Raw genomic sequence first — 27,496 nt, 5'->3', positions numbered from 1 at the left:
ACGCTGTTCTCATTCTAGTCTTGGTGACTTATTCATAGATAAGCACATTCATGCCACACTTTGCTCTCTGTCACGCTGTTCTCATTCTAGTCTTGGTGACTTATTCATAGATAAGCACATTCATGCCACACTTTGCTCTCTGCCACGCTGTTCTCATTCTAGTCTTGGTGACTTATTCATAGATAAGCACATTCATGCCACACTTTGCTCTCTGTCACGCTGTTCTCATTCTAGTGTTGGTGACTTATTCATAGATAAGCACATTCATGCCACACTTTGCTCTCTGTAACGCTGTTCTCATTCTAGTATTGGTGACTTATTCATAGATAAGCACATTCATGCCACACTTTGCTCTCTGTCACGCTGTTCTCATTCTAGTGTTGGTGACTTATTCATAGATAAGCACATTCATGCCACACTTTGCTCTCTGTCACGCTGTTCTCATTCTAGTGTTGGTGACTTATTCATAGATAAGCACATTCATGCCACACTTTGCTCTCTGTCAAGCTGTTCTCACTCTAGTATTGGTCACTTATTTATAGATAAGCACATTCATGCCACACTTTGCTCTCTGTCACGCTGTTCTCATTCTAGTATTGGTGACTTATTCATAGATAAACACATTCATGCCACACTTTGCTCTCTGTAACGCTGTTCTCATTCTAGTGTTGGTGACTTATTCATAGATAAGCACATTCATGCCACACTTTGCTCTCTGTAACGCTGTTCTCATTCTAGTATTGGTGACTTATTCATAGATAAGCACATTCATGCTACACTTTGCTCTCTGTCACGCTGTTCTCATTCTAGTATTGGTGACTTATTCATAGATAAGCACATTCATGCCACACTTTGCTCTCTGTCACGCTGTTCTCATTCTAGTCTTGGTGACTTATTCATAGATAAGCACATTCATGCCACACTTTGCTCTCTGTCAAGCTGTTCTCATTCTAGTATTGGTCACTTATTTATAGATAAGCACATTCATGCCACACTTTGCTCTCTGTCACGCTGTTCTCATTCTAGTATTGGTCACTTATTCATAGATAAACACATTCATGCCACACTTTGCTCTCTGTCACGCTGTTCTCATTCTAGTGTTGGTGACTTATTCATAGATAAGCACATTCATGCCACACTTTGCTCTCTGTCACGCTGTTCTCATTCTAGTATTGGTCACTTATTCATAGATAAGCACATTCATGCCACACTTTGCTCTCTGTCACGCTGTTCTCATTCTAGTATTGGTGACTTATTCATAGATAAGCACATTCATGCCACACTTTGCTCTCTGTCACGCTGTTTTCACTCTAGTATTGGTCACTTATTCATAGATAAGCACATTCATGCCACACTTTGCTCTCTGTCACGCTGTTCTCACTCTAGTATTGGTGACTTATTCCTAGATAAGCACATTCATGACACACTTTGCTTTTCAACACGACGAAGAGGTTCAACTCACTAATTGTAGTAGAAACTGCTTTACTCTTCTTGACAGAAAGCTATACTATACTGCCTATTATCGGCAACCGAGTTGAGATATAAGGTATAGGATTATTTCGTGTGTATATAGTGCCATACCTTAAACAATACGCTACAAGTGATCCTTGTAATCATACGCCCCTCTTCTAAACCCCTAATCATTTCAACATACCCCCGGGTTACTTCTTAATAAGAAGGAAACCTTCCGCCCCTCGAAATGGAAAGCAACTTATGTTATATATTATATGAAATGTTGAGCAAAGCGTGAATAATTCGCCACATTTTGTATCCCCAAAGGACAAGGATTTGCCGACCCACCTGTCTTGCGTCTGCTGGATAGGATACTGACAGGCCTATACTATATGATATTATTGAATAGATGACATATTTTAAAGTTGAACATTTTACGAAGGATCAGTCGGTAGGTCTATTCGATCATGGTTCGTTATTTACGGCGGCAGATAAAGCAGCTTTAGAGAAAGACATGCGGGGATAGAGGAGAATTTAAAGAAATGCGGGGATAGAGAGAATTAAACAGACGGACGAGTGAACGAGCTTTGTCCAGGTTTATATTAAAAATGGAAGGGCTATGTTATGTGTTTTATGTTCTTTATTCCGTCTAAAGGATAAATATTAATGGTCATAACAGTTTTATTAAAGGATAACATAAGGCAGCCTACTTTAATTATGGACATGTCCAACAAAACATTGAAAAACCTAGAGCGTGCCGGCTGGAGGGGGGGGGGGGGGTGGAAGGGGTATAGGGGTCAAGTTTTCTATATATATTCCGTATTTCAAACTATTCAACTATTAAACTTACGAGATGTTCGGAAATTAATGCTCCTTAGCGACTACAGTGATGATGATGTCCGCTCTTCAGCCCAGGGCGAAATGTTAATGGTAATCCATTGTTTATGAATTATAGTTCTAAATTGTTAATAACCCAACCTAAAACAAGTTCAGTTATCTTCGTACAACAACGGAACGCAAACTTTGAATGCATTGTAAACATGTCGTGCTCTGTGTTGCTTCTGCAAAACTCGTCTAATAATCTGATATGTAAGCTCCTGCATGTGATTCATGAGCCTGCGATGCTTCAATCATTTCTCAATTTAAAAACATAAATGTAAAACTTGTGGCAGCTATGGTTCAAACGATCTACACACCATTATAAACAGCTATCATTCAAATCATATTGTAACCGCAAAAGGTTTTTGATGAATCTAATTATATTACAAAATCGTTATATTTATCTAGAATATGTACTAATAAATCAAAACACTTTCACATATTCAGTTTGTTTTAGTTGTTATCCCTATGACCTATCCCTTTGACCAATTGTGACGTCATAGAACTAGTAGCTGAAAGTGCCAGTTATATTGAAGTTGATAAAAGAAACATTACAAAAGAAAATATATAGATATACAGCAGAGCTTTAAAATATTCTCCATGACGACGATCATGATGTATAATAAATTACTGATGAAGTTTGATCCGAAAATTGATTTCATTTGCCTGCTTTGTATTGATTCTAACATTTCATCTAAAGCCTTTCCAACTAGAAACTTCTTTTAAGCTACTTTTTGACCTTTGCTAAGAACACAATTTTGATGGTAATGTATTGTTAGATTGATGCTCACGCAGCTTGAAGAGCGATTTTCTCTGATGAGAGTTGGAGGTGTTTCCAAAAGTGCCGAGAGAAATGAGATGGCTGCAAAAGCGTTCTGTTTTCCTAACCTCTAACAATAATCAAAACAGATTTTAAATTCCATGTACAATGCCCATACATTTAAACTTGTTAGAGCTGCTTCAATCTTTCCAAAGTATTCACATGCAAGTTGAAACCAGACAGGTACATCACTTAGTGAGATTAATAAAATTTATGTCTTGGAGGTTTGATTGACTTATCGTGATATCGGATGATAATTGGCTGTTTCCTTTAGTATATTTGGTGTTGGTGTGTAGTGTATTCTATGGAGGGTGTGGGAGAGGGGGGGGGGGTTGGGGTGGGAGGTGGTATTGTAAACTGATGTAAAGTCTCTGCGGGTATTCTATACCAGTGAATGTCTCTAGTTTGATTGACTTATCGTGATATCGGATGATAATTGGCTGTTTCCTTTAGTATATTTGGTGTTGGTGTGTAGTGTATTCTATGGAGGGTGTGGGAGAGGGGGGGGGGGTTGGGGTGGGAGGTGGGATTGTAAACTGATGTAAAGTCTCTGCGGGTATTCTATACCAGTGAATGTCTCTAGTTTGATTGACTTATCGTGATATCGGATGATAATTTGCTGGCTTCTTTAGTATATTTGGTGCTGGTGTGTAGTGTATTTCTATGGAGGGGTGGGTGGGGGGGGGGGTAGAGGTGATATTATAAACTATTGTAGAACCTCTCCGGGTATTCTATACCAGTGAATGTCTCTAGTTTGATTGACTTATTATGATAACGGATGGTAATTTGGTGGTTTCTTTAGTATATTTGGTGCTGGTGTGTAGTGCATTCTATGGAGGGGTGTGGAAGGGTGGGGGTTGGGGGGAGGGGTGTGAGGGGTGGTATTTTAAACTGATGTAAAATCTCTGCGGGTAAATGTGAATGTCTCTAGTTTGATTGACTTATCGTGATATCGGATGATAATTTGCTGGCTTCTTTAGTATATTTGTTGCTGGTGTGTAGTGTATTTCTATGGAGGGTGCGTGGGGGGGGGGGGGGGGAGGTGGTATTGTAAACTAGTGGAAAACTTCTGCGGGTATTCTATAACAGTGAATGTCTCTAATGTTTTCTATGGAGGGTGGAGGGGGTGGTATTGTAAACTAGTTGGACACTTCTGCAGGTATCCTATACCAGTGAATCTCTCTAGCCGTCAGAAACAAAAACCCAGAATGTCGCAATAGCACTTAACTTTGAAAGTATCTTTCATTATAAGAAATTTTTCAACAGAAAATATTACTAGTGTAGTTTCCAAATTCAAAAATTAAAGCATAACTAGGTGATTACTTACCATAATTGTTGGGAAAACCTGCATATGTTGTAATTGGATTATGGAATTATGAAATGGAAGACTATTTAGATGCCATCACCAACAAGATATAATAACAAATATATATATATTGTGTATTGTCGCTAAAAATGTCCTCTCTTTAGACAGACGGTTTTTTACATTAAATGCATTTCAATGTGTTACCGTACTTTATGCGTAGTCTTATTGTTAATTTAAAGAAGAACTATGGCGTAGGCCCTCAACAAGGCAGAAAGAAAAACACCAACAACCATCAAAGGATTATCCCATAAAGACGGATAAATTCTCTATTCTGCTCTATTCGTAAGCAATAATATGGCCACCCACTGCTTTAGTAACAGTAGTTGCGTATAAGCTAGGAGCCAGAGTTACATGTTTAGAGTAGTTTAAGGAAAACTGTGGCTCGTGCGATAGATTGTTGCAACTAGTATGTACATCATTTTTAACTCAAACAAATGACTTTAAAAGTTTGATGAATGTATCTGGTAACATATAATTGAGTGACGTCATTATATTGCATTAAAAGTCAAGAGACACATATGAACAACATTGTCCTAATCACTCTAATAGGTATTAGAAATTATGAAAATAGCTGCGAATTATGCACATTGATGATGTAAAGGGAGTTACTGCCTAATTTTCTGTTAGGTTATTCCTTTGTTCTTACAACCTTCGTTTTAAGGACACTGAACACAGGTTTGTTGCCTAAGGCGATATTTTGAAATATATTATTATCTCATTGAAAAGAGGAACATCACATTATTTATGTGATATATGTGGGCTTGTAACGAGGGATTAACTTATTAAGGGCTAAAATAAGAAATTGTGATGAGCGCAACACTACACGTCATTGTTTGCACACATTTTGATGGGTTTCCCGGATTTATTAAAACTTCAAAATTTCAACAGATTTTGAATGAGATTATCACACTCAATAACTGTACTGAATATGGGGCAGATTGGCTAGGTGTCTGTAGAACTTTAACGTTGAAGTATTAACGTTTTACTAATACTCATTCATTGATAGGCAATAATAAATTACCACAAAATAAACCACTATACTAAACTGGAATACTACTGGATGATTCATACGGCATATCCCTTCACGGGACAAATATATACATGACAACTTACTCCTGGATGGTATTTACTGATTCATTATAGACTGACATGCTTAGTTCATGTCACCGTGAAATCTTGTTAAACCAAAGGTTGTCATATAATCATAATGTTGTGGTACACGCATAGGTGGTCATCCAATTGTACTTGACCATTAGTTACAACAAATGACCTCTGATCTACACAGAAACATAGGGTATGTGTACTCAGTAAAGTGGACTTACTGGAGGTATCGTAAATAGCCGTTTACAAGCTTTTTAAGTGACTTTAAATGACCTCAAATAACCTTTGACCTCCACAGAAAATGTGTCAAAGAATCCATAAACCTGTTAGCATTCTGGTGAGTACCGTAATAATTGGTATGCAGGTACTAAATTGTCAAGCAACTGACGCGGCAAGCTACTGTCATAAACTCCAGAAGGTGGATTTACACTTCGAGCGCTGCACTCGATGACGAATGAGTTTCACACAGCAGACAACTGACATCATGATACTACATTTAAAAAGAATCTAGGCAACAGAGAATTTGTAAGCATTCCCGCACTGTTAAGTTTTCTTATATTCGGTGTTTGGCCAGGTAGACCCTCCCCTATTTATACACACATCAATCGCAAAAGTAAGACCTTTTCTTAAGTTTGTGGTTGAGGAAATCATGAGTTTTCCTGTCGCATTAATCTTGTTTCCAATTGTTGAATTTTAATGAAATAGCAGAGATTTCGGCTTAATACCCATTTTGAAGGACGTGTTGTCGGAAAGTTTACTTTTCAGTATAATATAGCCTACAAAGTCAGCGCTGGGTTTGCTTTGATCTATTCTGTAGTTCGAAGGACATTAGTAACCAGCTCCTAATTAATACGATGATCTGAAAATTCGGTTTCCTTATAACTTGTCACTCGTGACAGAAGAATGACTTCTGGGGAATCGCTGAAGGATTTCATTCGAGCTTTTGTTAAGATTCAGATGAGCCAACAGTTGTTGAGATTTTTGGCCGATTCACCAACTCATGCTATCACATTTGATTGACTTTACTTTCGAAAATATTAGCAAAAAAAAAAACAAAACAAACAAGCAGTCTAACGCTTTAAAAGGAAGAATGAGGAAAGGGGATTACCTTAAAAACGAAAAGGAAAGAAAAGAATAAAGAGGAACAGGAGGGTTGGTTAAGTCTCAATTGAAGAGTTCTTAAAGAATAGAAGTAATTACCGATCGGCGAATTGAAAGTCATGATGTGATTACGAGAGAGTTAAACGAGCTTTGGATGATTGGTTGAATAGTGAATCGATTGGATGATTCTGAGTGTCCTCAATCTGAGTGTCCTCTGAGATGATTCTGAGATGATTCTGAGTGTCCTCAATCTGTTATTAGATTGACGTCTCATTTCTCGGCACCAATTTAATGGTCTTTGAAAGTAAATTGTCAACACTATGTTGTTGTGTTCCTTCTTGTTGTGTGGTTTTTATTTGAAGAAAAATATTTTTCTTGAACAAAACTGTTTGGGAGTTAGGTGGAAATGTCAAAATGTCTGTATAGGGTAAGGAGTACCTTCAGTCAATCGCTTCTGTCTATGAAAGATCTCTTGAAGAGGATCAATTTAACTATATTTGCTTGATTGCTAACGTGTCTGCATCGGTTAACGCTATTTGGTTCACCTTAATTGGTATTTAGATCAGTCGAGCTATAGCAGATGATGGCATGATGCTGCTATACAGACAACGGCTTTACTATGATAGAAACCCCTCCCCAATATGGAAGAGGGGGTGGGGTGGGTGAGGGGTGGGAGGGGTGGGAGGGGTGGGGGAGGCGGGTTATATAGCTTTAGGACATGACGGTCGTGCTTGAGATAACTTGAACAGCTACAAAGTTAATGTTTACATCCTTACACAGTAAGAATACATATAAGTGCAGTTCGCATTCTATCTTGCTGTATGTATATTAAAGCTTTCAATCTTTCTATCTTAGCTGTATGTATATTAAAGCTTTCAATCTTAGATAAGAAGATAATTTTACACAACAACTGTACGACTTTGAGAATTAGAATGTGAAGGAATCTCCGATAACGTAATTCTTCATCTCAGACACATCTCATCCGGGAGAGCAATCCTGTAACCTAGCAATTTTCAATCTAGTTAGATTGGTCATTGATTGGAACATCGATTTAAAATATAATTGATAATATTGACAATTTTAAATCCATCAGAGTGATAGAGGTCCGATAACGATTTTTCGTTGATCAATAGACGGCGCCATTGAAAAGGTTCGACCAAGCGAAATCACAATGAAAATCTCAACATATGCGTAACTCAGCTGTACAGCTGCACGCCGAACTATAGACAGTTGGCAAGGGTTGAAATATTAAAATTGATCTCAAATTGAGGAAACGAACAAGCGTCTAAAATAATAGAAAGTCACAACGGTATTGTATTAGTCGTTGCTTTACACATGAAGTACATTTCAAAAAACAAACCATTTTTTTCTCTCTTTAGTTGTAGATCAAATAATTTTCGTTCTGTTCGTCTCGAAATATATATTTAGCTAGATCTTTATTTATAGTGATATTTTATTCGGTCACGTTTCGAATAAAAAAATCAAGACACAAATTGACAACTCTTTATTGACCTACTGAGTTACAACACGAGACATCCTAAGAGGCAACGAGCACAGTGTGGACAGGCATAAATTCCATATATTGAAAATTTAAATCAATTAAGTTTATAGGAGAAATGTTTATGTATAACTCAATTCTTGTTTGTTTTATCTGGTGTTTATCTGTGTTTATCTGGCATATTTGAAGAAGTTTAATCTGACTTTACCTCCCATTATTCGAAAAACAATTTTTTAGTATTCTAGAAATGCGATATTAACAATGCAATAACGACATATATACGCAGAGCTAAGAGCTAATTGTAACCAAGTATTTTATTTCGTCTTTTGTGTATAGGCTAAGCAGCCTACCATTCAGTTGTAAACAATTGAACATACCATACTGAATAAGCGTGCTTTAGCCTTTTATTAGAGGTTAGAACTAGTCAAGTAGACCTCACAGATTGGAATAAATTGTGTCACTTAACACTATGTAGAGCTAAGAAAAAAATGAATCATATCCCACTCCTGTGGCAGGAAAATGTGTACCCACTAACTCTAATGAAATATTAAAATAAATTATTTCTAGATCAAATGAAAATCACAAAGTATCTATTTGCCAGCATTTTGACCTAGAGCTTTATGAAGGCTGCTTCGGTCTGTATATACCTTCGATTCTTTGTTGTAGACTTTAATTATAATTCTGGTTCATTTCATTCCCTGGGGGGGCTAATCTGGAAAACTTTCTTGCAATGTTTGACAGATCTAGATCAAGAAATCTGTACAATTCCTCTTCGTAATATGATTCATTCAATTTGTATTTTTATAAAAAAATAATAAAAAAATAATAATAATAAAAAACACTGTCGTTAATTTCGTGGAATAGATAATATTTCATTGAATTGTGTTTAAGGAGTCTGGTATAAGATAAAATGTTTTTTATTCTTTTAAGCCCAGAAGACAAGTACTTAACTTAATGTGTCTTTTAAGATATTTCTTTGAGGTCAATGAAATTAAAGTTTGGATGAGCTTATTGCAGACTATGACAAACCTCGACAGTCACGTGGCCGGTAGGTCTGAGTACACGCCATTATCTTATCATAGACGACTGTTGTCCTATTGATCGACTCAGTTAAAAACATGTTCTTGTTTTAGCTGATTCGTATTATTGTTGACAATTGAATATATATATTATTTTTAAAATATCAGAGATATTTGTGATTACGATTGAGTGGAACTATGGTTGATTGAGCTGTTTATGTGCAGAATAATGTCAGTGAATGCGGACATTTTGTGGTAAACCACGGTTCATTACAGATTGCATTACAGATGCTGAATGTCTTGCACTAAAGTATAGTATTGTTATTGTTACAAAATCAATGTAAGAGATGAACACTCAGACCACTTATAATAGTAAAGTATACTGGATGATTAACTGACGATTGCTTTACGATTACTTGACAATTAACGGATGATTAATTAAGGTTTACCTGACGATGTATTTAGTATAATTAACGATTGATTCAAGACTTATTAACGATTAAAATAACCATTACCTGGCAATGTATTGACGATTACATTAGTTGATATAGCACAAGTAAATAAAAAAAATAAAAAACACACTAATACCAGAGAATCTTTTGCATCGTCCGAATTGAAACTTCATTAGTTGTGTTAAGGATCTTCAGTATATCTTGGGATTATCAGGGGCCCGACCCCGGGGTGAGACCATGTCACCCAGTAATTCGTGATCCCTCATTATAGTGACCTAGTATAAACTAATCAGAGTTTTTTTAATGGAACAATTGAAGATCATACTCGTGTTCAGACCACATCACTTCCCCTACTTGACGTATAGCAATGGCCACGTGATCATAATGGAGCTAGCGTATGTCAAGTACACTATCACATGTTTCAAGTGTATTATTGAAAACTTCTTTTTGCATAATGCAAATATGTAAATGAAACATAGACGTCCAAAGAACATTCATCCGCTCATGTTATCTTCCTTAGACGTAATCGAGATATCAAACTAATTCAATCATGGATTGTGAATGATCAATTATTTTAAGTTTTTTGCTTTGCCATTTACCACTAAACACGCACCTCTATCCCCATAGGCAAATTTAATCAAGTTCTTTCTATGTTTGTAAGCGTCCGGTTATGGGAAAGCTGCGGTGAGTTATTTTATTTGCTTACACGAAAGCTTAGAATGCAAGGGAATGAATATATACGTGAATTGTGAGAGCATAGTGATATAGAACGTCAAACTACAAAGGGCCTTGCCTGAAGTACATGAATAATGGCTTAGCTGATGGGGGGGGGGGGGGGGGAGAGGGGCGTTGGGGTGTTGTCTCCACTGCTTAATATATTTACCTATATTTGTCTCCGTATTCGTCTGGCATAGTTTAGTACGTGACTTATGTAACATCATTCTTTAGTTACCGACCTTGTTAGTCGTCCGACATGATAGTACGTGACTTATGTAACTATATTCCTTAGTTACAGAGCTTGGTATTCGTCTGACTTGGTAGTACGTGACTTCATGTAACCCCATCCCTTAGTTACAGAGCTTGGTAGTCGTCTGACATGATAGTACGTGACTTATGTAACTATATTCCTTAGTTACCGAGCTTGGTATTCGTCTGACTTGGTAGTACGTGACTTCATGTAACCCCATCCCTTAGTTACAGAGCTTGGTAGTCGTCTGACATGATAGTACGTGACTTATGTAACTATATTCCTTAGTTACCGAGCTTGGTATTCGTCTGACTTGGTAGTACGTGACTTCATGTAACCCCATCCCTTAGTTACAGAGCTTGGTAGTCGTCTGACATGATAGTACGTGACTTCATGTATAACCTCATCCCTTAGTTACAGAGCTTGGTATTCGTCTGACATGGTAGTATACCAAATTATCAGTTCACATCTGTCTTTTTATTTGGAAAGATCTTGAATACTTATATGTGCATATATTTACGTACTTAGCAGATAATGGTGTCTTTGATAGGACAGTTAGGCCTATACATCATTACGAAGCCAAGGGAATGTCTTGAACGTTCCTATACGTCCTTTGTAAAAATCGTCATCTACCTGGAATGAAAGTAGTTACAATGATTATAGTCTAGCCAAATAGACTGGCTTCAAAGACGAGAGAAGAATTGACGATGCATTTCAACTGCTTTGTATACAATGCAATGACCTTGCGTTTAGTTGGGAAAGAAGAGGGCAAATGAAGAAGAGAAGAATCTAAAGAATAGAAAAGAAAAGAGAAGTAAGGTTTACATCAATGTAGTCATTAACAATATTAACGTATATGAAAATTGATGTTCCATTAGTTTCATGGTTATTTTAAAGCAGGTGGCCTATTAAGGTTCTTATTCTGGTCAATTTCCTATGACATAGGCTAATGCGATTTTTTTTTCCTTTACAAATTCTTATCGACTTCCATAACCAACTGCACAAAATCCATCCCCGCTGGCTTTCGTTTCAGCATCTCCGCACCTAGAACCAAGTCAGGTCATTAAATGTATGTCCCCGAGCTCCATCCACTCTCATTTGAGGTCTTAAGAATACCCTCTTGAGAATACACTTCTTCCATGTCCCCTTATTCATACTGGTTTCAGGTGCTGTATCCCCGCCCACCTCCTCGTCATATCTGTGTCGTCTTAAAAGTCTCACAACTTTGTGGCGATTGATATTGTTAGTAGCTACACTCGCACTCGTAGATCGGTACTCGCACTCGTGGATTTGTACTCGACATATTCATACTAATCGCATTAGTTCTCGGGGCATTTGTAATCTATAAACTAGTACAAGTTTAACTATTTGTTCTCGCGCACGGAAGTCCTAAATGCTGCTTTAACCCAGGGAGTGTTTGTTTATATTTTTCATCTGATCAATGTTGTGTTGTCTTTTTGTGTGACATTTGATACTGAATGAAACCACGATCGCTGATTAGAAAAAAAAAGAGAAACATTTTGCAAGTGACAACTAACAGCACGTTTCTGCCATGGAAGTATTACTTCCATACTAAGGCCATGGAAGTACTACTGCCATACTGAGACCATGGAAGTATTTCTTCCATACTGAGACCATGGAAGTATTATTCCCATACTGAGACCATGGAAATATTACTTTCATACAGCCATGGACGTATTACTTTCATACTGATACCATGGAAGTATTACTTCCATACTAAGGCCATGGAAGTACTACTGCCATACTGAGACCATGGAAGTATTACTTCCATACTGAGACCATGGAAGTATTATTCCCATACTGAGACCATGGAAGTATTACTTCCATACTGAGACCATGGAAGTATTACTTCCATCTGAGACCATGGAAGCATTATTCCCATACTGAGACCATGGAAGTATTACTTTCATACAGCCATGGACGTATTACTTTCATACTGATACCATGGCAGCATTACTTCCATACTGATACCATGGAAGTATTACTTTCATACAGCCATGGAAGTATTACTTCCATACTGAGACCATGGAAGTACTACTCCCATTCTGAGACCATGGAAGTATTACTTCCATACTGAGACAAGAGGAAGTATTACTTACATACTGGGACCATGGAAGTATTACTTCCATACTGCCATGGTCGTATTACTTCCACACTGAGACCATGGAAGTATTACTTCCATACTGGGACCATGGAAGTTTTACTTCCATACGGCGACCATGGAAGTATTATTCCCATACTGAGACCATGGAAGTATTACTTCCATACTGAGACAAGAGGAAGTATTACTTACATACTGGGACCATGGAAGTATTACTTCCATACTGCCATGGTCGTATTACTTCCACACTGAGACCATGGAAGTATTACTTCCATACTGAGACCATGGAAGTATTACTTCCATGCTGAGACCATGGAAGTATTACTTCCATACTGGGACCATGGAAGTATTTCTTCCATACCGAGAACATTAATCTACATCCATGATGCTGATACATTCGAGTCGATGTATAACTTTCCGCTTTCGTAAGCAGTCTGTGACGTAAAGACGCCTGAAGTCATATTACCATTAAATGATTACATTGTCTGGCATATTCTTAATCTATGCTAGTTACTGCTTGGCACAACTCTTGCATGATACAGTGTATGGCTAATTACCCACCATCACCGGCAGATGATGTAGGCCTATATATACTTCTGTTGAATTTAACGCAAAACAAATGTGATCCTTGTATACGCGAAGTCAATTCAGCATGTAAACTAATTGGTCAAACCCAAACTTCCCCACACGGAGGACCTATGGCAAAAGATTCGGGGCATGAATGGATTATTTTAATGCCTTCTTCTACACACCAGAAAAAAACCCCAAAGAGATGTGAAAGTAATTGCGCATTGATTCTTGCTGAATATTGTAGCTACATCGCTCGGAAAAATCTCTACCACTCCCCAGACAAGGGCGGCGGAACCGGGGGGGGGGGCACAGGGCTCACGTGCCCCCCCACTTTTCCTCAGGTTAAAAATGTGCCCTTTTTCTACATAAAAATTGAGGTGTCTCAAGTTAGCAAGAGGCCAGGGAACCAGAATGAACACTCGGGAAGGGCCGTTTCCAGCCATCTGAGGGGTTTGTAAAACCAAAAAATTGGGGTCGTTGATGGAGTGATGTGTATACGCAAATAAGATAATACAATAAGAGTTAAAAAGGCTACTAAATATAAGGCTGCATCAGTCCAATCGAATTTCTGCAAAGTGCCCTTTGATGTCGGTGCCCCCCCCCCCAGATTAAAAGTGCTTCCGCCGCCCTTGTCCCCAGAGGTGCAGCGTCTGCCACCCTAAAATGTTTGCAGAAAATCAAGTGTTACTTTTCATCTGATAGGTAAACATATGTAATGTCGGAACCGCTTTCCTTTCAACAGGTTTAGTAGAATAATTAACAACTATTCAAGAGAAAACATGTTTTACTTACATTCATGTATTTGTTATCCTTGCACAATTCTACGCTCTATAAGTTAAGTTTACATTTCTGCACATTGGCTTTTATGTAATCATTTCACTTCATTTCTACTTTTTGTTTTGTTATGGCAAACAGGAATCGTGCAAGAAAAGCAACCGATTTGATCTTATTGTAGAAGAATTAGGAAAAGCCGAAGATGCTACTTATAAATCCAGCTTAGTTGCCTTTACGAATCATATTTTACAAGCTACAGAAGACATCCAGGAACGGATCAAGCTGAGGAACGAGTTAACAGGTAAGGAAAAACAAGACTTAACAGGTAAGGATATCTAAGTTGAGGAACGAGTTAACAGCTGAGGATATCTTGATTGGCTTCAGCTGTTATACCTGATATGACGTCATAATCTAGCACTTAGCCAACCCCATGCAGCTTGTTCAAGCTCTTGAAACTTTGTATTCCTTTCTCTCAAATGAGTTGTTGATTATTTATTGCAAGGAGATTATTGTAAGAAATCCAACAAAAATACGGTCGCTGTATTCTCTATTAAGATAAACGTACAGCGCCATATATTAAACGTATATAGCGCCATCCACTAAACAGGCGCTTTGAATACTCTAATTCCATGGAATTGCTGAAGTATTCTCAATAAAACATTGCATAAGCAATTTAATCCTGAAATATGGGGAGAAAACAGTACCAGGTAGATAAATAAATGGATTAAATTCCATCAGCGATTCGCACAACCGCGAAGGTTAAAACCAAACAACATACTATATCCCACACATGCTTCACTAGCCCCGGGTGAATGATTGGTCTCCTCAATAAAACTCCCATCCCCACACATGCTTCACTAGCCCCGGGTGAATGATTGGTCTCCTCAATAAAACTCCCATCCCCACACATGCTTCACTAGCCCCGGGTGAATGATTGGTCTCCTCAATAAAACTCCCATCCCCACACATGCTTCACTAGCCCCGGGTGAATGATTGGTCTCCTCAATAAAACTCCCATCCCCACACATGCTTCACTAGCCCCGGGTGAATGATTGGTCTCCTCAATAAAACTCCCATCCCCACACATGCTTCACTAGCCCCGGGTGAATGATTGGTCTCCTCAATAAAACTCCCATCCTGCGTTAGGAAGAACCATTTTAGTCGACGAGAGTACATCAATACGCCAAACCTTCTAGCATACCTTGCGTGTTATCGTCGATCGTTTACAAACACTTCTTTCTCGCTGTTTTAATTCCGTTAACCATACTCTATAACGATACTCATAAAGAAGCTTGATAGAGAATAGGATGTACGTGATATTTACACTGCTCGTAAATGCTTTTCTCCCCACAAAAATGTCTGTCCGTGTTCGTTACTGACTACATTCATTTGGGTTCAATAGGGTTCGATTTAGGGATGGGTTTTGCTCTGTTTGTTTTCACTTCTTCTTTTTCTGGAAGTTTCAATCTAATTTTGTTCTTTTGTTGACAGGTTTGAGTCTTCTGGACATATTTTCTAAATTGCGGTAAGTCAACGTATTTACGTTATTACTCTCTTAAATAGGGTCATAATCGACCATAATCGGATCATAAAGGGTCATAATCGACCAAAGTAACCACAAAACGTCTTTTAACGAAAACCTGCTCGGGCTATGAGTTGTGGTACGCAATCTTGTAAATAAACAGTTTGCGAATTTATGGCTAAAGTTATATCCATGGATTCTATAGAGGGGGACATAACATGAACACTTTAAGTTTGTTGCTTGTCCTTAGTCTTATGCTCCGATAATTTATGAGGGGTAGATTGACAACTTATCTCGTATCGCCTTGGCACTTTTAATTTTTTTTACGGTATTCCTCCAACCTAGAGATTTGATACCTGGTGCCTGCCCCCCTAACCTTACTCTCCTTCTCACACGTAACGGTAGAACATCCACTTAAAGTATGACTTTAGTCACACTATTTGTCTTGCTATGTTATAGTTAAAAAAAAACACACAAATGAGTGCTGGTAATGTTTCGATATTTATTCCGACTTGCAAGATATTCACTTACCCTAATCTCTGAAATAATCCTTCAAGACTAATTAATGATGACGTCAGTTCTTCAATGTAGGCATTAATTTTATGTTAATCTCTTGTTTTATAAAGTATAATAACTCAACCAAAACATGTTCTGTTAACTTTATTTGAGTAACATGGCATCCTTGGATGACATTAAACACCATTTGCTTTCGACAAACCTGTACTACTCTGCAAATATATCATTAAATGTTTTTGTCGCATCTGAAGAACTGACCTAAATTGGTTTCTGTAGTTAGAGGGCATGATGTTTCGATTCTAGCAGGATCTTCTTCACAGGCTGACCGTAGCCTCTGAAGAAGATATGTTAGAATCGAAACGTCAGGCCCTGTAACTTGTACATATTTGCCAACATAGGCTTTTTCCAGTAGATTTTTCACTTTTTGCTAATAGTCTTTGTATTTGACTATGTAGTCCAGTCACTTTTTTTGATGAACCTCAGATGATTAAAGGGTCATGGATTTGTGCAGAGTGTTTCATGATTCCATGAATTGTTAATATTTTTTTGCTGTTGGGGTATAGGGGTGATAAGAAATATAGAGAATTACTAGATATTCATGAAATGCAATTATTTCTTTTTTTATTGCTTATATGTGCATATATTTACGTATTAAGCAGATAATGGTGTCTTTGTTGGGATAGTTAGGCCTATTCATCATTACTAAGCAAAGGAAGTGCCTTTAACACTCCTCTATGTCCTTTGTAAAAAATCTTCATACATGGAGTGAAAGTAGTTACAATGAATCACAGTCTGGCTTCAAAAACGAGAGAAGAATTGATGATGCATTTCAACTGCTTTGTATACAATGAAGTGACCTTGCGTTTAGTTGGGAAAGAAGAGGGCAAAGGAAAAAGAGAAGAATCTAAAGAATAGAAAAGAAAAGAGAAGAAAAGGTTAACATTAATGTAGTCATTAACAATATTAACGTATATGAAAATTGATGTTCCATTAGTTTCATGGTTATTTTAAAAGCAGTATAGGCTTATTTCGGTTCTTATTCTGGTCAATTAAACAATTGCGCTTTACACAAAGGTCCGCGGTCGCTTAAAATATGTTAACTTACGAATAATTTACCGCGAACTAACCTACATGGATGCGTGTTGGGTAACCATGGTAACGTAATTGCCTAGTGTATGTTATTAAATAGGTTGTATTGCAGAGACCACAAGACAGTTACAACCTATAAGACGTCGGAAAGAGATTTCAATAGAAACTCGATAATTCCATAACTTGAACATATCATGAAAATGAAAATTGTATTTGATTTTATTGGAGGAGCATAAGAACTATTGGGAAGAACCGAATTCGGATTATGAATTTCAAGATTACAAGTCCTGCTTTATTTCCAGGAATAAAACACAGAAGCACAAATACTTGTTTGAATCCCGTTTTAGCCGTAGTTGCTCTTTCGTAAAGACCTTTGGAAACTTTCAATGGATTAATGAACCTAATTTGTCGGGAAGTACAGATGAACATTTTTAATTAAGCATCCTTTAATTGCTTTATCATCCCCGCACAGTGGCTTTGTTTTATTCTTACGAAGGCTGAAACTGAACTTTGATTTATACAAGAGAGCAGTAGCTTTCCATATTGTTTCAAATCTTCCATTGACCTATATAGATCTATGGGTTCCTTTTTTTCTCAAGAAATCAAAGCTTTTGTGTAGCCTATGCACACAGGCGGATCCTGCAAAGGGAAGCAACTTCAATTACACTCTTGTCATAGGACATTTGTTGCATTTCTCATAAACCATGAGGATATAGGAAACAATTGATTTGACTTCTTGCTAATGGTTATAGATTGACATTGACAGACATGGACGCATTCATTGGATTAACATGAAACATATGGGAACATGATGCCCTGCTGTGATTAAGTTCAACCGAATCAGTGCAAAAAGTATTCATAATTCTAATCTTTTTCGGCAAAATCGTTCAGATCTTATTTTTGTACAACCAACGCGACCATATTTTCCGTAATTTGGTAGGGCTGCTGCGGTTTTGAGTTGCGGAGTTAATGTCATCGTTCAGAGCCGTATATAGAGAGAGTTTGGCCAACCATGTAACCGATTTGGATTGGTCGAGAGGGAAAACGCCCACACAGGGTGGTAAAATAGGTCCACTTGAAAACTTTATAGCAGACGACACGCATACTCACAGTGTATAGACTATCGTTTGTGTACACGAAAAAAGTACGAAATTATGAAAGAAATGGTGCTGGGGATGCTGCGATCGGTCAGAACATGGATATTGTTGTTTGATTATCCGACTGACCATAAAAGAAGAGGAATTTTTTGGAAGTAGAAAGAACAAGATGGAGATCTAATGAAAAAAAGTCTGTGTAGCCTAGGCCCATACTACTACTAGCCATAGGCCCTAGTGTAATACGAGTAATGTACAAGCAATGCGAGAATTTTACGTTCAGACTGGTTTCTGTAATTACATGCAAGGCTATTCTCTCTCGTTTTACGATCCACAAATTCGATTTCATTATGCCAGCTCTCCTAATCATAGGCATGGCAGTTTCAGTCGCACATACAGTTATCCTAATTCCTAGTTATTGTATGCCTAGGCTATGCCTAGCCTAAAAAAGTATCACTTTTAGTTTAATGTAAAAGGGTGGGCTAGCCTCTAGGCATCACGTAAAGCCCTAATCCTTAGTTAAGCCCGAAGCATAAGTTAAGCCTGGGCTAAGTTAGACCTGGACCATTCTTGCTATAACTACAACTGTTATAGCACATTACATAATATGGCACAGTATAAGGCCCAATTAAACTAGGTCTAAGGAAAACAAAGTAGCCTAGGCCTAAACTAGTTAGGCTAGGTCTATACTCATTGGCAACTTATGGGTTGTGTACACATACAGGCCTAATTATAGAGACCCTTTTAGTATGCCATAAACAAGTGCCCAAATGGTTAAATGATCTTGGTTTGTGTTAATTGTCAGCATTCACCTAGCCTTTTTAGGCTAACATGAATTCAGCCTAATTTTTTCTTCTTCAAAAGTATAGCCTAGGCCTTGGTTTAATTTGGATGCAGTCAACTATCATTTATCAAAGTTGCGACAGTACCTCCTTATTCCCTTAATTGACACCCACATTGACGATTGAAGTTAAAAAAATCTTTTTAAATTATCTTTAGACAGTAAATTTTAACTCCCTGAATTTCAGGACTTTTTTTACAAATCAAAGGTGACATGTGCTCTGAAGAAAAACTCCTAACATAAAAAGCCACAGTTAGCAGACTGTGATAATGACAAACCTGGTGAGTGACTACTAGACTGAAATCCAGTTCCTGCAACCACAGCAATAAAGTCTTTGTTTTAATCAATGCACTTGTGTGTTTGAAACTTTCAAATGGACACTCATTGGCAGTTGGTTAAGATATAAGGTTTTACCTTCATCATGGAGAGTTGAAGGGAATCTGCCTCATCATCTGAATAATGGACTCAAGGATAGCAACAAATCATGATTGGATAATGATTTTGAACAAGTAAATATCTGGCAATTTGAAAGTTTGTATTATTTTTTTACATATTATTTAAGCTGTTTAGCTCACACACAAGCAAATGATCAAGTGACAACAACCGATGCAGTATATTTAAAGGTATTGAAGACTTGCCCTAAACCGCATGCCGCGCTCTGAAAAAGTTTACTTTCCGTTGCTTGCAAGTGAAGTTTTTTTGTGTCGCTACAAAAGGCAGGTCTACAGTAATGAAACCTGATACCTTGTTATCTTTTATCTAGACCTGAGATGTCCACGCTGCTATATGCACTGTGTTGTGGGTATTGACTGTGATGTTTGTATTGACTGTACACTAATGTCTATTTACAGATGGTAGCAAGCTGTATGTGTATTTTCTGGGATCAATGGTGGTCTCTAACACTTCTGTTACACCGCATTCGAAACTAGGTCAGATAACCGGCATGAGACGTTTCTTTGTGCGGGAGTCTCCACACCCTTTAAGGAGAAGTATTTATATCCCATTAATAGAGAAAGAATTATGTTTCAATTGGTAGCATGCAACTTAAAATTTTGCAAACATTAGATACAATCAAACAATAACAAGGTTCATTTACAAGGTAATCTACTGCCCTTTATTTCACATTAGTCTGTCACATCAGAAGGTCACAGCTTTCAATAATTATACAAACAAATTCCCTTGATGGGTGCTTCGTTAGATTCCTGCAATTTTCAAGTTTATCAATGTAATAAGTTCTGAATGTGGCAATGTGGAGAAGCTTTGGGATAATCTGTGGATAAAACTGCCAGACTATCAACAAGATTCCACATCCATGCAACTCCAACTGCTTCCTTCACCTCCTTGCAGATGTACCACATGTCCCAAAAAAAGTCAGCATTGGTTAATGTAATTAAAATCTGGCTTCCTCCTGAGCTGGCAAATACACATGAATTGTCAAGTACAGAGGTCAGTGTGAAACCACTGAAAGATCTTCTCAGCTTTCAAGAAAACAAAGACTTGAAGCCAAATTGACAGAGGCCACACTGATACCATTCCACTCTCATAAGATGAAGGTATCACACACACTTCATTTTGCTTCTGCGATGCAGTGCCTGGTAGCCTGTGAGGGTCACCCAATGGATGTTTTAACAACTGCCTGGTTTATAGAGCTCTGCAACAAATAATTCATCCTGATGTCTAGTCGTCATCCTGTCATGGCCTTGAGCAAGTTGAACCCACTTCAACACAAAGCAGCTATTGAATTCTGGTCTAGGTACTGTCAAATCCACATCACCATCATTGCTGGTTCCAGCTATGCTGACCACGATAAAAGAGTACAATGAGGGTTTTTTAATTCACCCAACAGAGCTTGCATTCCAGTACCTTTGGGCAGCTGAAAAGATATTCAGAAATTGTTATATATGAGTGTGTTTGTATGCATGCATATGTGTGATTTTCTTGCTTTACAGAACAGCTCCATTTTGATAAGCTATGTAACGTGGAAACCTGCCAATCATATGTTTGAAATAGGACAGGCTGAAACGATTCTTAAATGAAAAGCTTAACGACTTCTTGCATTTTTATACATCACTGTTCAGGTAAGGCCAGTAAGGGCAGTATGAAGAATAAGTAACAATTAATAATTATCATTATGGCCATTTGCTGTCTGCATAATAACAAACTGAATGATGTCATCAGCCCTGTGCTCAGTTGACAACACTGACAAGTAGGCACACTATGTCAGTGTGATCCATGAAACCTTATTAAGGACATGACCATATAGTATATATGTTAATGGAAAATACATAAGCTACAACATACACCAGTATTCAGTTGTTGCGGGGTTTTTTTTCTCGACAGACCCATTCAATCTGTTGCACCTACTATAGCCTAGTACTACATTCCTGAGAAATTAACACCACAATATCAGTCTTAGGTTTGCCCACAGACTCCCAACTATTGCTAACTCCTACACTCAAGTATATAGTTTAGTTTAGTAGAAAAAAAGACCAGGAGAGACATTCAAGTCCCCATTAAGGACCCTAAGGCTATATGAGAGGAATAAAACCGCAGACATCAAATGTCATACCCAATTACAATGCTTAATGTACTCATCCAAAGTATTCTTAAACCCATTCACGCTACTTGCAATTCAACCTTCTCAGGCAAACCATTCCATCCATTCACAACCCTTGCATAAGTTGTATTAGACTTTAGAGAAAAAGTTATGCTGAATATTAATCCTACTATGTAACTTCTGGAGTTTAATACAATGACCTCTGGTACAACTACTTTTTGGCAAACCTGAAAAGATCAGTGAAGCATAAATTGTCATTTTATGTGTAGGCCTACTTTATTTAATTGAAGGATCTATTAATGTAGGCCTGATGCTATAGTTGTGCGTCTGTAATCTAGCCTAGCCAGGACTGTGATGTGTGCTTTTCGTTTGTATGACCAAAGTAGGACTAGTAGTATGAGGCGTAAAATAAAACAAGTGTAATGACAGGTTTTCAGCTAGTTTTCTATGCATTTCAGGTGTGAAGATAAACGTTAATGTCATTAACTAACGCATACTCTAATTCATTACCTGATATCCATTTTGCTCCTCGTATGCCTGTCAAAATCTGACATTCTGAGTCGCTTCGTTTGTTCGCAACGAGCACAGTGTGCAAAGCTGCTATATATTGTGTGTGGTGTTTTTCGTGTTTCGCGCAACTGGTAACGACAACTGGACCTATTTTGATGCCCATGGTTTGCGTGTGACGTCACAAATCGCCAGTTGGCCAAACTCTCTCTATATACGGCTCTGTCATCGTTCATATAACAGCCCCCTCTATATACAAACAACGTCACATCGATACTTGCAGGGAAGTTCCAAACACCTGAAAAGAAAACTGTTGCCTGCAGACTTAACACTTGTGAAGTCAAATTAAATGACTTTCTTAAACTTTACACCTCATTGGACTTGGGAATTTACCAAGTACGCTGCACTTGTCAAGGTGTTTTCCTTCTTAATAACCTACAAAGTTCTTTTTCGAGTGAGCGAAAAGCAGCAAGTTTAATGTTTGCAGACGGTCATAGAATACAACAGACTTTATATACCCTACTGCATTGGAGGTTCATGATGGGTAGTGTATGGAATGGGGGGATAGAAGTAGGAGGGAAGAATAAGGGGGAAGCTATGGTGACGTCAGAGAGACTTTATGCTAAGTCGATCTTGCCCTGCGTAGTGTCGTCGCTGTGAGGTACTGCTTATATAAAACCCATTTTTTCAACTTGTATAAGTTAATAATATGTATAATGTGTAATATATGAAAATGTACAGACACATTCAATTTGCCGAAGACTTTTGTATCATTCAACGGTCACTCTGCAAATGGTAACAAATCTCGCGTTAGACATCAATGATTGGTCAAGGAATTTATCTAGTGAAATTTCATGGCCTTTATACTGTAATCATTCAGCATCCAGCTCTAATTTCAGCATGTTTTAAAATGTCACTTCTAGGAGCAGTAAATCACTCTATTGGGACCAGACAGCACGATTTATTAATGTAAAATTGCTATAGGCTACATCAAATATCTATTAAATATATCCAGCTTAGATTTCAAATATTGTGTGAAAATGAAGATTGTTAAATATTCGAAAGTTAATTTAGGATTTCATATAGGCCTACATTCAGATGGTGAGATACATGAATTTTCTTTTGACAATTCTGGTTTTATTCAATTAAGAATACATAGTCTCAATTATCAAGGTATCAATTTGCGATTAATTACTTGTGTATATTGCGAAAGGATTTTTGCGTTTGTAAGTGTCTTCCATTTACCATCAGATTGGAGGGGTTCTGCGCTATGTATATATGTAGTTGATATTAAGTCCATGGGTTCGAAAGCAGTCAAGATAGATCACTGTTATTCCTCGTCCCAATCGAACATTTCTACTATTGCTTGCTGATGTATTTAAATTACCTTAGCAGTCAGTGAAGATATAAAACATATAAACTGAAAGCATTTACGAACCTGACTGGTTTCGGAACGAAACTCTACTAGTATTCGAACCCGAACGGTCGCTCTATGCCGATTTATATTATATAAGTTATTTCACCGGAAGTATTGTACCAAAGGAATATTGATGTCAGTGCCCGTCACTATGAGCTTATAACTTTGTTGTCCCCGAGCAAAATGATTTTCATGGATAGTTATAAATTCTCAAATGAAAACAAGCACGGCGGAGGAAAGTGACTTTGCTTACGTGCAAGTTTTAGTTTGGCTATTCAAAGGCAATTCAGGTTTCACTTTTAACCCAGTAACCATTCGTATTGGGTCTTTAAATATCTCCAGATATTAAGTGATTTGATTAGCTAACCTTGAATGATAACCATGGCGACAGTGTAATACTAAACAGTGAGGTAAACATAGGTAGAAGATAGGTACTGCCACCATTTTCATTGTGTATGGTGCGCCCATACAAATAGGTGACCTAAGGTACATAAGAATGTCAACATGGTAACAATTAATCGACAAATTGACACTTAATCAAATTCAGCGTAAGTAAATGAAAAACAAGTTAGGTGAGCCATATTTGTATTTGTTAGACGGCCGTCTATCAAACGTGTCAAACACAGAGGGTCGAGTGTGCTTGAGTTCATCGGACCCAGCATGCAGAAAGTTGTGGTTGTAGAAGGTGTTACCCTGACGTATAAAGTGATAGAAATCGCGTCTTGTGAACTTTCAATAGAAACCTATAAACAGAAAGGAGGGGAGGGGGTTCTGACATGCTCAGTTTTAAACAGAACGTAAATCACCTATAACATCTACAACTTTCATTGTTTAGCTTATATTTATAAGTGTTGTACTTGTTCTGTTTTGTCCGTTTTGGGAAATTAAGAAAATCAACAGCAATAAACCGACAGAAAAAGTACAGACAATTTGAAGAGAGCAGCGAACGCTTTGGTTAGAACGTGATAATGATTGACACTTTGTTGGTTGTGATAATATAACCATTATCTTGCTGGGGGATGGGGGGGGGGTGTTCCGGTCAGCGGCCATTGTAGTCCGCGAAGTCAGAGATCACACCCAGTTTCAATCGATGCAATCCAGAAATAGATAGGGAAGGTATTCTCGCTTTTTTCACTTAAAGTGTAGACCTGTTAGTAAATCAACAACAAACTGACATGGAAGTTGTAAACGATTTGAATTAAGCCCGGCAAAAACCAAAATCGTTTGTCACGAACTACGGAGTACATACATTATGATGACATGATAATGAATGTAACATTCTGGTGGAAGAGAGTGTAAGGGGCTGGGGGGGGGTGGGGTGGGAGGTAAGAGTTGGATCAGCTGTTCGACACTGCATGGAGATGTAACGTTTAGTTTACCAGCTTTATTTCTCTTTTGTGTGACTTTTCTTAGCAAACTACTTCCGCATTAGGATAGGCCCAGTTATATATTCCATGCTTTTGATGTTTTGTGTCTAGCCCCCATGCTTTTGATGTTTTGTATCTAGCCTTTTACAATGCAATCCACAGGGATGGTATAGGTGCAGGGAGTCGTTATGTTCCATAACAACTCCCTGGTAGGTGGAGGAAGTGAAATATCCCCACTTGCTTGTGATGGGTTCCCATCTTTAATTAATCCCTTGCTGAAACACTCTGTAGGCTAGCTACGTATGACCAGGGAGTTGCCAGGGCCCCTGGTATAACAAAATATAGTGTTTGTACCCTGTTTAGCGGCATGTATTACACGGCGTTTGCATTGTGTCCAAAAAAAATTCTCTTTCACCATACTCATAGTTTACATATTTATATTAGGTTCGTAAGACTCAATATGGATTATTTGAATAATCCCCATTTTCGTGACTTGTAGATGCTGACGGTAGGCTTTTGTGTATATTATAATGCATACGTGATGTTAACATTGTACCCGATTAAATATTAACAGAGAGCTGTTTATTTAACAGCAATAACCATATGGAAATGTCAACTATAGTCTATCCTTTGTATGTCAAATTAGCAGCTGCCACCTCTACACGTGTCAACACGTATCATTATTCTTTGGGCTTCTCAATTACCGTGTTAGGATTTCGATTGGAGCCGAGTTGCCAATCCTAACTTTAAGTCAATTGTAACACTGTGGCAAAGGTATCATTGCAATATCAAAGGAAAGTCGGAGCCAAGACTAGGGACATGGGTGAGAGGGTGGAATCATTACTAAATCTAGGCTTTTACGATTCTGACTAGGTATATCCCTCTCATGACTGAAAATAAAGCAATTTCACTTAACATTTATAACACTTTGACAGAACCCCCCCCCCCTGCCCTATAAACAGGGTAACCCCCAATACAGAGGTCATTATAGCATTTGAAGAAACCTGCTCGTAAGTCCAAAAGTGGTGAGCAATGAACAAGCTTAAGTATATTTGCTGTCCAGCATGCTGTAAACAATTCATCTGTGGGGTACTTCGAGTAAAGGAGGAATCCCTGTACTGGTCTGTGCTTCACAATACGCCTCACTACGTCGACTCTTATTTCCTCTTTTCAAATACGCCTCACTATGCCAGGTCCACTAATATTTGCTCCTGTTAAATACCCTGATTTAAATATAAGGAAGAGTGGGGTTCCCTACCGGCATACTATCGGCAATATCATGGAATCGAGGAAACGTGAAATATCATAAAAGATCAGCGAAACTGAACCTCGATTTAAGTATGCTGTGATCGTGTGGATAAGGGCAGTGACGTCAGCAGTTGAATAAACATCACCAGAGGGAGATCAAACCCTCGCTGGATTAAAGGCATCGGTTTGATCAGGCCGATATAATTGTTAGTTTCAAAACGAATTTCTACCGCGTATACCTGGTACCTTTCCTTCCATGTACCTTCGAAGTCAGGAAGCTCTAGGAGATTATACATAAGAGGGAGAGGCAGGGGAGGGTGAGGGGGAGGGGCGGGTGGGGTTTGAGGGATCATCAGGTAAATCACTATTGCATTAGCATGCATATACTGGATTGGAAATAACTTTATCAAACTAAGGTTTATGATCCCTCCCATGTTATCATAATTGCCCGATAGACAAAGGTTTATGATCCCTCCGATGTTACCATGATTTAACGATAGACTAAGGTTTATGATCCCTCCCATATTACTATAATTGCCCGACAGACAAAGGTTTATGATCCCTCCCATATTACCATGATTTCCCGATAGACTAAGGTTTATGATCCCTCCCATATTACTATGATTGCCCGATAGATTAAGGTTTATGATCCCTGCCATGTTATTGTGATTGCCCGATAGACTAAGGTTCATGATCCCTCCGATGTTACCATGATTTCCCGATAGACTAATATTTATGATCCCACCCATATTACTATGATTTACCGATAGACTAAGATTTATGATCCCTCCCATATTACTATGATTGCTTGATATACAAAGGTTTATGATCCCTCCGATGTTACCATGATTTCCCGATAGACTAATATTTATGATCCCACCCATATTACTATGATTTACCGATAGACTAAGATTTATGATCCCTCCCATATTACTATGATTGCTTGATATACAAAGGTTTATGATCCCTCCGATGTTACCATGATTTACCGATAGACTAAGGTTAATGATCACTCCCATATTACTATGATTGCCCGATAGACTAAAATTTATGATCCCTCCGATGTTACCATGATTTACCGATAGACTAAGGTTTATGATCCCTCCCATATTACTATGATTTACCGATAGACTAAGATTTATGATCCCTCCCATATTACTATGATTGCTTGATATACAAAGGTTTATGATCCCTCCGATGTTACCGTGATTTACCGA

At 38.0% G+C, this 27,496-nt stretch overlaps 1 protein-coding gene and 1 long non-coding RNA gene across 2 annotated transcripts in view; one reads left to right on the top strand and one right to left on the bottom strand.

Annotated features, from left to right (window-relative positions):
• LOC139980109 (uncharacterized) overlaps window positions 1–27,496 on the top strand; it is a 134,376-nt gene that overhangs the window by 52,335 nt on the left and 54,545 nt on the right. The window contains exons 4-5 of the mRNA XM_071991495.1: window positions 14,263–14,422; window positions 15,613–15,646. Coding sequence (XP_071847596.1) covers window positions 14,263–14,422; window positions 15,613–15,646 — 194 coding nt within the window. The remainder of the gene's footprint in view (window positions 1–14,262; window positions 14,423–15,612; window positions 15,647–27,496) is intronic.
• LOC139980116 (uncharacterized) lies at window positions 20,271–22,470 on the bottom strand. Its single transcript, XR_011797454.1, has 2 exons — window positions 22,251–22,470; window positions 20,271–21,056 (listed from the first exon to the last, which is right to left on the bottom strand). It is a non-coding gene; the product is annotated as an uncharacterized lncRNA (long non-coding RNA).

Source organism: Apostichopus japonicus, chromosome 14 (genome assembly GCF_037975245.1).
Source record: "Apostichopus japonicus isolate 1M-3 chromosome 14, ASM3797524v1, whole genome shotgun sequence".
NCBI lineage: Eukaryota > Metazoa > Echinodermata > Holothuroidea > Aspidochirotida > Stichopodidae > Apostichopus > Apostichopus japonicus.
Note: the sequence above shows the minus strand (reverse complement) of the source record. Positions and strands in the feature narration are given on the sequence as shown.